The 11,746-nt window shown below is 42.6% G+C and overlaps 1 protein-coding gene across 2 annotated transcripts; it reads right to left on the bottom strand.

Moving 5' to 3' along the window:
• Positions 1-72: 72 nt before the first annotated feature.
• ric8b (RIC8 guanine nucleotide exchange factor B) lies at positions 73-11,558 on the bottom strand. Of its 2 annotated transcripts, none has more exons than XM_087843018.1 (11): positions 11,544-11,558; positions 10,123-10,459; positions 9,679-9,726; positions 8,961-9,590; positions 6,742-6,836; positions 4,374-4,524; positions 4,009-4,107; positions 3,776-3,920; positions 3,489-3,633; positions 3,104-3,223; positions 73-1,397 (listed from the first exon to the last, which is right to left on the bottom strand). In XM_087843018.1, the coding sequence occupies exons 2-11, from the start codon at positions 10,204-10,206 to the stop codon at positions 1,289-1,291; spliced, it is 1,626 nt and encodes a 541-aa protein (XP_087699144.1). In that variant the 5' UTR covers positions 10,207-10,459; positions 11,544-11,558; the 3' UTR covers positions 73-1,288. The 2 variants fall into 2 exon arrangements, with proteins under 2 accessions (XP_087699144.1, XP_087699145.1); XM_087843019.1 differs by having other exon boundaries at positions 4,009-4,104.
• Positions 11,559-11,746: the final 188 nt, after the last annotated feature.

The following is an 11,746-nucleotide window of genomic DNA, read 5'->3' as shown; positions in this document are numbered from 1 at the left end:
AGTTAAATTATGTGTATAACCGACCAAGTATGTGAGATCTGCATAGAATTAAATTATACCAAGACACAGAAAATATATTACTTTGTTTATATAAAGTCACACATTTAGTGTCAAATAAACAACATTTTCATAGGTTTCTTCCTTCTTTTTTTTTTTGATTCAACATCATGCAGATGACAAAAGGAACAGAGATTAGAAAACAATCATCGTAGTTCACACATTTCATTGTCAAGAGCCCGAACAGGCAAAAACCACCATCGACCTGTGGAGAATGCTGCATTGCCTCAAGTCTTAAATTTAATGAAACTTGTTTTCTTTTCTCCATAACGTCATCAATTGAGTACCAGAGAGAAAAAAAGTGAACTACCACTAACATTTGTTTTTTGTCCATGGTAAAAACTGATTACACAAACAAAGTGAGCTGCAGGTTTAAACCGTCCACAAACACATCAGTCCTGTGCTCCAGCAGTACCAGCAGCTTTACCGCTAACAGTGTTTACTATGATTCGTGTTAAAATTGTGCACCTTCTAGTCATACATTTTTTTATATGTATATATTTTTAAAAAAGAGAAGTGAAGGAATGTTTATTCACACCCAAAACTACACTTTAAACAAAACAGTGTTTCCAGCAAGAAGCAAAACTCAGCAGAAAGTATATTCTTTCCCCACAGGGAGCACTAAAGCAAAAGATGCAGCAGTAACTGTGAACTCCTCCTCGGCAGTCTTCCTGCCACGCACGACTCCGCTTCAGCTCGAGACAGCCTCTGGAGCCTGCTGTGAAATGTTTAGCTGCGTTCTACTTCAGGACTGGTTTGATTTCATTTAGTACAGCAAGTGCCTGTCCTATTTGGGAAAAAAAGAGGCTAAGATTTTGCTAAGAGTCCAGTCCATGATTGCAAAATAACACTTTATTTGCATTTAAGTGGCCGTCAGTCAATATCACTAAGAAAAACCAAAGAGGAGGTGATTGCCCTGCAAAGCGCAATAAAAGCCTGATATAAACTTACACATAAATATTTTATTTTTCACCATCACCATTTGTTCAGCTTTCTGTTAATCACTACCACTCGTCCCAGTTACAGCCCCCAAGGTGACAAATGGGACTTTCCCATCCAGCACCTGAAGTTTTTGGACACAGCTCTACACTCAGCAGCAGCTCATTCAGGATGGAGGCACAAATTCAAGCCCAGCTACAGAACCCACCTTCAATAATCACAGCTCGAGATTTGTTGGGGGTGGGGCCCATCGGGCTTAGTCTGGAAAACGTGGCTGAGATATTCAGCAGCACTAGTCCGAGTCTGAGTCCGAGTTTTCCTCAGGTGGACAGCAGAGAGTTTCTTCCAAAGGTGCCAACGTCCCGTCGGGTTTGACGCCCATCGGTCGAATCACGTGCTGCCTGCGGACACAAAGAAGTAGATGTCAGATATGACGGAAAGGAAAGGAAAGCTGGAAGAACATTTTTCTTTTTAAAAAGGGCTTTTCAATTGCATGCGTCTGCACGTTCTGCATACACAACTCAAGGACCCTCACTCAACAACTCCCTCCCCTCCTTTCATGGACACTCGCCCCTGTCTGGCCATCCTCCCTCCCCTCCTTTGCAGTGGCAGTTTAATTACAGGATCAGTACTCAGCCTAATCTCCTCAAAGCCACGGCTGCCCCTTCACCCTAATCCAATTATACCTGCACCGTGTGTCACCACTCCCTCCGAGATGATTTATCAGAGAATTATCGGTCAAAAGATTTGACAGACTCAAACACAAATGGCCATGTAATTCCTTCTGATTCCTAGAATTAAATATCATTTAATTCTTAAAGGTTAAAGTTCTTTAAAGTGAACCAGAATCTCGTGACCCGGTATCACTGGCTCATTTACAATACAGACCAGCGTGACAAAACAAACAAAAACATGATCTCTTCCAATTAGAGAGGGGAAAAAATGTCTTCCTTCCTCCTCGGGAGTGACAGAGGGCTGGGCGGTGGGGGTCTGGCAGGTGTAAGGGGTGGGGGTGCAGAGTATGTGCTAATTGGAGCACCAGTTAAACAGTTAGAGGGGCACATTCTTGCAAGGACCTGACCGATCTCCTTAGAGTCGGCATCAAGGGACCACCTCTCCTTCATTGCAGAGGAAGAGAAGAAAGGGGATGCGGCCTCGGAAAGGAATCTTCCTCTTCTGGGTGCACGTGCCTCATTACAGCTCAACGCCCTCTTTTGGCTCAACAATGGCGAGGACGGCTTTCTTATGCCTGCGCATTTATCAACCTGTGTCTCTTGATCCACGTTCCACCCGAATAGCTTTGTCTAGCTGTGCCTCTGTCTCAGTCCACTCCTTGTCTGACCAGCGGCTTGCTTGTCAAATAAAAAGAAGAATAAAGTCAGGACGTGTGTTATTAAAAACCCGAATAAAGGAACAGGGAAACGACAAGTCGACTGTGTGAGCCAATTAGGTGATAATTAAGGAGCGGAGGTAATGATGCCGCTGGTGCGTTGTGGCAGCAGCTCCCCCATTTACACCGGCTGAATGACGCGGCGTGCACAAAGTCCAGTCCTAATTGAAGCTACATCTAAAAGGCAAGAGATTCTTCCAACGATGACTCGGTTGGCAGGGAGCGGGCTCACTGTTACTTTTGTGCAGGCGCTGTGCAAACTAACGTTGGCCTCTGCGCTCGCTGAGGAAAGGTCAACACAAACACAGCACGACCCTTTGCTCGGGAAACTGTGTATTTATATGTTGAGCAGGCGTGGTAAAAGAAAAAAAATATTTCGACAAGACTTCTGAGGCATCTATCATACTGAATTATCCATTTTACACAGACTTTTTTAAACACATTCATGCATCCAAAGCTAATCTAAAATACGAAAAAGCAAATTCCCAGACAGCAGATTGCTTTATATATTTGACCTTTGTGGCAGAGCATGAAATGACCTCTAAACCTTTTTCAGTCCATCAGAAACTGCGGTGAAGTCAGAACACACACAGCCGTTTTCGGTCCAAAAACTTTGCAACTGAAAATCCTCTGGTACTTTTCTAAGTGTTGTAAACAGCACATTGTAGATTTTGAAGCATGCCTCACTACTACTTAGCGAGCTCTCTAGTTTATTACCTTGACAACTTGTCGAACATGTTGGCCAGCTTCTCGGCTTCGTACTCCTTCTGCTCCTCAGTCATCTCTTCGACGGGGTTCGGCATCGGCTCCTCGACGTGACCGGTGATGGGGTTGATGCTGAAAAAAAGAAATAGATGAGAACGCTGAATGTATAGCTGCAAAGTGAATTCAACTAATGGCAGCTATTTGTTATATCTGGGATTAAATTACTGGGGTTTGTCCCACGAGAATAAAAGGAAATAATTTTTTTTTTTAAAAAGAGAGAGGATCAGCATCAGCTACTAGACCAGCAGTTTTTGAATCGGTGCAGCACAAATGATCAAAGTACACACAACAGTTAAATATGTGACACCTTATTGTAATCCCAGTGTGGAGGACTCACAAAGGTTTGGCAGATTTGTATTCTTCTGTGTCTGAGTCCTCATCGTCAGAGTACTGAGTCTCTCCTCTCCCTCCTCCAAGAAGTCCTCGAGCCGCAAGAAGTCCTGCTGCGTTTCCGTACCCTGTGTACTTCAACAGGTTGTCCACTGCAAGACAACACATTTACTAAAAGGTGGCACTGATACACATAAATCCTGACGTGTTAAGGTAATTATTCTCATAAACTGCACTCAACCGAAAAGGCCACATATTTTTCATCCCCTTCTTCTCCCTTTTAAAATCACTCACCGCTTTCTTTGCAGAGGACGAACAGAAACTCTGCAGCTGTCTGCTTCACGCCCATGTCCACATGTGTCATGAGGCGAACCAGCTTGTTTCTGATGGTGGTGCCAATCTCTGGCCTGCTCTTCACATCTTTCAGTGGGGGAAGTACCTTAAAAAAAGATTTAATTTAATTTAATAGTGCATCAATATTTCTATTTTAACACACCTCTAAAGCTGAGCCCACAAACCGTGATTACCTGAGCTTTGATATATCTGCGGATCTCCCTGTGGTGTCTGGATCCTTCAGTCAAAAGGCTGAGTACTGGAGTCAAACCCTCTTTGTAATTGGACCCCTGCTTGGAGTGACAGACCACAAAAACTTCACTGTCTCCACAAACTCAGGGGCTGGATAGATATCTTTAGCACACAAGCAAGCAGCTAATAGAAATAAGATGAAGGAGACACTGAATAACAGAGGAGAACCTGAGGGACATGACCTTTATTCAGGCTTTCTTCTCCTTCTAATCATAAATAAAAACAAAAACATCCGGGTGGAGTTAGAACACATTTATGGATGCTAAACCGTTATTCTTGCGTCATTGCGACAGAAGTTGAATTTTACCTTGTCGATTCTTTTCTCCATGAAGTCCAGCAACACCTCGATCGCGTCCATGTTTTTTCCGGCATATTTCTCCTGCCCTCCCTGCACGGGGACGTCAATTAAAACATCCAGATAGGACACGGGCAGGTTGTTCAGCAGGTTCACGGCATGGCTGCAAACAGTTAAAAACATTATATTTTTTTAATTATCCAGAGGTTTTAGGGTATTTGGACAATAAAATCAAAATACAAAAAGGTTAAAACACTTTTGAAAAGACATACCAGGTTTTGCTCAGGATTTACCACAATTCACAGGTGCAAAGCACAGAAAGAAAGTGATACGTTTTCTTCTCACTCATTGGCTGTATTAAATAACATCATGAGAATAAAAAGCTAATGAGAGAGTCAAGCACACTCGCAAACAGTCACATCTGGGACAGGTCAATGTAGTTCACTACCAAAGGAATATGTCAGAGTTCGGGAGCATTAAGACGACATGCTCAGCAGAAACCATGAAAATATGTGAGTGCACCCACACTAATCCCCACCAATGAAATCATCACAGTCTAATGATATATAAGTGAAATGCAAAGTAATGCAATAGTTCAACCTTTCCTATCATTTGGTACTTTCTGAAGTTCTTTCTCCTTAAACGTGTGAATCTTATGTCACGACTTTCAGATTAGGCTTAAACATTTCCTTTTTGACAAAGCTTCTAGTGAGGGCTGGTCCAGATGAGTATGAACCCTCCGCTCATTAAACGGGAATAGACCTAGGCAGCCGGAAGCTTCCCATGATGCATTTCATCTTCTCACACCTCTTTGCACTCTGTTTATACACCACTCTGCATTTAATCGTTAGTTATTATATCTCGCTCTCTTCCACAGTCTGTTTTTTGTCTTCTCTTCGTCCCTTCACACCCAACCGGTCACAGCAGATGCCCGCCCCTCCCTGAGCCTGGTTCTGCCAACGGTTTCTTCCTGTTAAAAGGAAGTTTTTCCGTCCCACTGTCACCAAGTGATTGGGGTATTCTCTCTACTATTGTGGCTTTACTTTACGATATAGAGCAGCTGTTGTGATTTGGCACGATATAAATAAAGTTGAATTGAATTGGAGTAAACTGTCTTTGCCAATTTGTTGAAACTGAATATTGTTCAGTGCATCAGGAGCAAGCGACTGGCGAGATTGTAAGTTGTCTCCAGAAAGGTTATGCTGGTAAAATGGAACCGTAAAAATAATGATTTGGTTGAAGCATCATTTAGTGATCTTTGTATGAGAGTTTCACTCAAATCTGACCTAAACCAAGGAGGAACAGCAATAGACAGATAAAGGAGTTTTTTCCTGTTTGTTTTCTGATACGTTTGTGCTTTCTTCCCATTTGTTGTTATTAATGCTTTCCAGTTTGAGACCAGAAGGAGAGAAAAATCACTAGGAGCTCAAAAAGAGCACATGGCATAAAAATATGACAAATCGTGTCTCTGTCATGTCAGTGGTAAGTTTGCATTTTAACATCTATACCTCCTAAACTGCAGATTCACCAGAGATCATCTAAAATACTTTATTTTTCTCAAGTTAGCAATACTTACAATTACTGGTACCCAAAGAGATAAAAGTAGGGATAAAAGAAAAAAAATAGTAAGAGTAGTTCTGGAAATGAGGTGATCCTTGAGCCGGTCAGTTTAAAAAGACAACAGTTTTATGGCGTAACCAGGGAGCACAGATATAGGAATTACTGAAAGTCCGTCACAACACTCTACATTTGAAAATATTTATGTGTTAGTCTGACAATCATCCGACTAACAAACTTTAAAACGCCTGTCAGCTTGGCTTAAAACTAACTCTCTCCTTCGTGCGCCCCTTTTCTATTCAAATTAGCTCTGTGTTACACTGCATTCAAATTACAGCTGGGTCGGTCAATGGGTCAAGCTCCCACGACTGATTCAGCCACCAATCTGACAGGTCAAGAGGATCATCACTCACTTTTACATGACACTGTTTAAATTTCAGGCTAAGACCACACATTCTTGGCATTCTTGCGTGAAATTACCATGAGAAACACTGCTGTCGCACAATGACAGAAAAAAGCTCATAGATAATATAAAATACAACTACACAGCACTTTGCTATCGACACAAGCAAATCTCACAAGGTGATTTTCCTACACAGACACGGCGATGCAGTCTGCTTTTCTATGTAAATCACTTTCAAGTCATGTCTGAGGCTATAACTCATTCACACATGAAAGCTACAGGACACGGATACACAAAGGGACTGAGCCTCTTTGTGTTTAAGAGGTCCAAACATGTATATTAGTTTAAATAAAATACGAAGGTGCAGTCCGCTACAATAAATTATTAACATATGAAGATCAGCGAGGAACAGATTCCCACCTGTGTGCTTCCTCCGTTTTCTCCTCGGTCTCGGTCTTCAGCATCAGGAGATGACGCAGGATGGCAGCAATGAGCCGGAGCTGGTGATCGTCTTCCTGTCGAGCCGAGCACACACAAAAACACCGAGTCCAACCAGGGGTTTTGTTTATGCACAGCAAAGCAGTACGGTAAAAATACCTACGCTACAAGGGCATGAGGCGGAAGCAAAGGCTAAAACCTTCAGTTAATCAATCATCCATGCAAGTACGCATCAGTGGCGTGGAATAAAGTGGCTATTCTATTTGTATTCTAATATTAAAGTAGCTACTGCTATAACTATCGGGATATGCTGTCATTGTGTAACTGAGTAGGAATAAAATAAAAAGGCATGAAAGGGTCACTATGTGTCATTTTCATTTGTTTCTCCCTCCTATCAGCACCATCTACCATTTAGCTCCCGCAAGTTTCTTCCTTATTTCCTTAATTAACTTTTATTCACGTCACTAATTAATCAACTAAGTGACAAATTAGGGAGGGCAGTTAAAAGTGCCTAAATATAAATATCAGGATTGACACCAATACATCTAGAAAATAAGTAAGAAATTGCTGTGTTGGTACTTTTGCTGATGATATTTTGAATATGAGAATGGGGCGATTCTCAGCTCGGCGCAGAGCTGCAAATATCTAGGCTGAAAGTAAAAAACTAGTTTAACAACAAAAAGTAACCTGAGAACTCAGGAGTACACGAGGAGGAGTTACTGGTCTAATAGTGACAGAAGCAGAGAGGCTGTGGTGAGACTGAGGAAGAGGAAGTTTGGATTTCTAAGAGGAGAGCAGGGCCAAATAGGAATCTTAAAACTAAACGTAGCGTCAGCAGGACTTACACTGCCTCAGGTGCTGCCTTTGCAGTCGCGTTTCTCCTTTGAAATGCCTCCTCAGACAAGACGATCAAGTTTGACAGTGAATCAGATGCAAAAATTATCATACAATAAGTATATCATGAATGAAAAGCATGTGTACCAAGTATCATCCTTTTTTCAAGTCAAGTTCATACTGAGTGGCCTGTGTGTGTGTGTGTGGGTGGAAAGACTTACTGACTTTGTAATAAAGGAGCAATGAGCCTAACTTCAGCGGAATATTTTTGACACTGGCTGATGTGAATTACACGACACACTTCCTGTTATAAATCTAATATTTCAGCGATGGATGTTGATGTGAAACATGGTGAAGGTTCCATGATAATGTCAGTAACGCAAGTAATCCCAGTAAACCCGGCTCAGACTTCACACTGGTCTAAACACAGCAGGACAAATGTTCCTTAATGATGGTCAAAGTGGCAACGGTGGCGGTGGTTTACGACACCAACTCTCTGCCATCTATAATCCAGTTTTGAGATCCCTTCCCAGACGCCTTAACGCCCACTCACATCCTGGGCCATCTGACCTCAGGAATTCGCATGATAAGGTGGGGCCAGGTTTCAAATGAACTCACCCGAAACTCTGGCTGATTGGGACCCACACCCAGTTCCACACCTTGGCTCAGGCGATTAGAGGATCATCAGGGGGTCCTTTTGTCCCTCTGTGGGGGGACACTCCCACTAGGTTTATATCTGGGACTCTCCACCATTTGACCTTAGAACTGAAGAAGCCTCTCGGATGAGAGGTGAAACGTCTTCAAGTAACTTAAAGAAGTCCAGACGCTTTTCTTTGCAAGCTCCTTTGACTACGATGACCTGGATGACTGAGAACCTTCACAGTCAAAGTGACAGCCTCAAACTTTTTCTGATATGCTTCACTTTTAAAGCCAATAAGATTTTTATCAGGTGTTAACATCTTTAATATATAATATTATTCCAGCTGAATTTTATTTGAAGGTCAGCGCAAAATCATCAGAAAACATATTGACTGAACTCAGCTTAACATTGCTGTGCAATTTTAGAACTATGGTCTTTAAGGGCCGTTTTAGACTTCTGCAGGTAACTTTTAATGTTATAGTTTCGTAGTCTCCTTACAGGAATCTGCTAACCTTTGTGAGTAATTATATTTATGCTATGATCACTGAGAGGAAGAGCCACTTCCTGAGAACCAGCAGTTCACGACAGATGCAATTTGGCTGCTCTTGGGAACAGCATATACGATCTTTGTAGTTCAGATTAAGACTATAGTGCAATTAGTCACAAACGATTAGCACCGAGTGAGCCTTTACTGTAACATTGTTTTGTATAACCACCGCATACTCACCTCACCACCAGTTTCAGACAGTGTGAGGTTGAACATGGCTTTGAGTGCTTCCATCGCTCGCTCGTTATTCTCTGCAGGCATGGGCAGGGCTTGCGGATCTGGACGGGCAGCTTCATACGGACCAACCCAGCGCACATCCAGCGTGTGCTCCAACACCTCTGTCAGCAGTCTAACAGCATGCCACTCTCTCCTCAAAAGCCCCCTCACGGCAGGTTGGAGGGCAGACAGCAGGAAGAGAAGGCGCAGTGTGAACAGGCCCACCTCATGGGACCACGTACGGGCCGTGGCCAGGCTGGCACACAGACCACGAACCAGCTGCACATCCACGCAGACCTGCTGAGCCGCAGGGCTGTTATATACAACGTTGCAAAGGCACTTAAGGGCCTCCACCACCACCCTCTTGTTCTCCTCTGACAGTGTCTGTTCCTGAGAGCTTTTCTTGTCAGCATCCTGTTCCTCTCCAGCCCGCAGCCTCGCCATCCCTGCCAGGGTCAACATGCCTTCCTTGGTGGCTACAGGAGCCAGGACACGCTTATCTCTGGACAGGATGCGGAGGGTCTCCAAGCATGTCTTCTGACAGCTGGGCTGCACCTGTCTCCCGAGGACTGTGAGCACACCGTGGCACAGCTTCTGCAAGACGCACAGAGACACACACACACACACCGTCACTATCACACATTTCATGTAATAAGAAGCTTCTGGGCTAGATGGTACTCACACTCCGCAGGGTTTCCTCCTTTGGGTCAAAAGTGAAGGTTTGGGTGTTCTGCAACAGAAAGGATGCTCAGTGTCGACAGCAAACAAGATCGACTCGTGTCAAGCGTGCACTATCACATATTAGAAGCTATGAAACGGATTTAAAGTTGGAAACCTCAGAGAAACATGCAAAGTTTTCACGGATGATGCATGATTAGCATTTTTAGCTCTACTCTCGGCGCTGTAAATTAGGCCACATTGCATACTTTTGCTTCGCTCAATGTGTGTGTGCTTTTTTCTCTGATAATGCGACACCAGGTTTCATTTGACAGAGCCAAACATTTCGGCTCAGCAGCCCAAAAAGATGTTCATGTCACCCAGAGCTAGCTGTCTGGCTAGGTGGCTAGCTAACGTTAGCACGGGCGTTTGTTTTGGTTGAAGAAAAACGAGCAAACGCGCGACTCACCTCTACATTATACTGCTGGAAGAGCTTCTCGATGTCCTCTTCGCTGGCAGTTTCAAGCTGAGATAAAATATTATTCAGATCCATGGGGGCTACCTGAAAAGCTCGGAGAGTTACCGGTGAGTGATGTGCAGCCAGAGCTACAGCTAGCTGGATGACAGGCTAACTTGTTTCAGGGCTGCTTCTGTCAACAGGGAAACTCCCCTGACTGCCTCCATCAGCTGCAGCAGGGACCTGCTCCCACTTTATCTATTCACATATTCCAGTAAACAGTCCGATGATGGCAAAATGTGTCATAGGAAGAGCCGCAGTTTATCTGGCAGGATACATGACGTGTATTCTGCGTATAAACAAAGACGTGTAGAATGAATGAATCCAAGTAACTTTAATAAACATTTAGAAAACTGGAAAAACGAAAAAAAAAAAAAAAAAAACCCGAAAAAAACCCCCTCCAAAACGTGAAATTCTTAAATTCATTTGGAATTTGTGAAAACAAATTGTGATCAATCAAAGTGTGTCGGATCTGGAAAAATATCCGTTTGCTGACCAATAAGCCCCAATAAAACCGAATTCTGTCTCTGACATTTTATTTTCAAGTCATGTTTTCTCTCATCGAAATAATAACGAGAAAAAATTCGTTCTCATTTGGGTCATTTTCAGATTTTGATATTATTAATTTGATTTAATTTTAGTTTCCAGAGTAGTTTTTCTTGTTTTAGATTATTTTATTGGTTTCACTGCTCATCAGTGAAACATGTTCATCAGTACCTCATCAGGGTTGTAATCAATTAATTTTTTAAATATTTTTTCAGTTCACAAAGTCATCTCAGTTATTTTATTTTAATTTTAGGTCTAACTGTATCATCAATAGATAGACTGTGGTCATAACGGATAAGTGACAATACCCACATATGATAGCTGGCACTAAAGGGTCTAAAGTGTGCCTTACACCATTACATCGCCAGCTACCCGAAACACTGATCCAAGGCAGGATAGATCCATGCTTTCATGTTGAATACACCAGAGTCTGATGCTACCATCCATATTTTGCTGCAGAAATCAAGACTCATCAGATGAGCCAACATTTTTTTCAGTCCTCTATCATCCAAATTTTGTGAGCCCATGTCATCTGTAGTCTCAGTTTCCTGTTTGTAGCTTACAGGAGTGGCATCAGTGTTCTTTTGCTGATGTCGCCCCTCGTATGCAGAAGATGCTTTTCTGCATACCCTGATTTAAAAGAGTGTTTATTTGAGTTACTGTTGCTTTCATGTAACTTGAAGCAGTCTGACCTCTGATGCAATCAAAACATTTTCACTCAGAGAACTGCTGATCGTTATTTTCAAACTTTTGGACCATTTTCTCCACACCTAAGAGATGGTTGTGTGGTTTTCCCAGCAGATAATCTGTTTGTGAAATACTCTTACCAGCGCTTTCTGGCACCAACAACCAGGCATTTAACAAGCAGTTGAACAGGCTTACTCAGTAAAGTGCCTGGCAACTGTGTTTGTTTCACTTTTCAAAATTATATTTTATTATTATTATGTGTAGTCTGTGTTGCTTTAAGACTGTGCACCTCAGTTTAAAGCATGCTTTGTCTCCAGCATCGGCTCCATAGACTCAATGTTTT

This window comes from Neolamprologus brichardi, chromosome 7, assembly GCF_056152115.1.
Source record: "Neolamprologus brichardi isolate AB-2024 chromosome 7, ASM5615211v1, whole genome shotgun sequence".
In the NCBI taxonomy this organism is placed as follows: Eukaryota; Metazoa; Chordata; class Actinopteri; order Cichliformes; family Cichlidae; genus Neolamprologus; species Neolamprologus brichardi.
The sequence above is the reverse complement of the archived record's forward strand: the minus strand, read 5'-3'. Positions and strand labels throughout refer to the sequence as shown.

What these genes read in the sequence shown, in the direction of transcription:
- ric8b (XM_087843018.1), bottom strand. Translation starts at nt 10,206, where the DNA reads ATGGATCTGAATAATATTTTATCTCAGCTTGAAACTGCCAGCGAAGAG. An exon ending in AAAACGGAGGAAGCACACAG is followed by an intron (nt 4,525 to 6,741) that starts GTGGGAATCTGT and finishes AACTGTTTGCAG; the next exon opens with CCATGCCGTGAACCTGCTGA. An exon ending in CGTCCTCTGCAAAGAAAGCG is followed by an intron (nt 3,634 to 3,775) that starts GTGAGTGATTTT and finishes GTTGTCTTGCAG; the next exon opens with TGGACAACCTGTTGAAGTAC.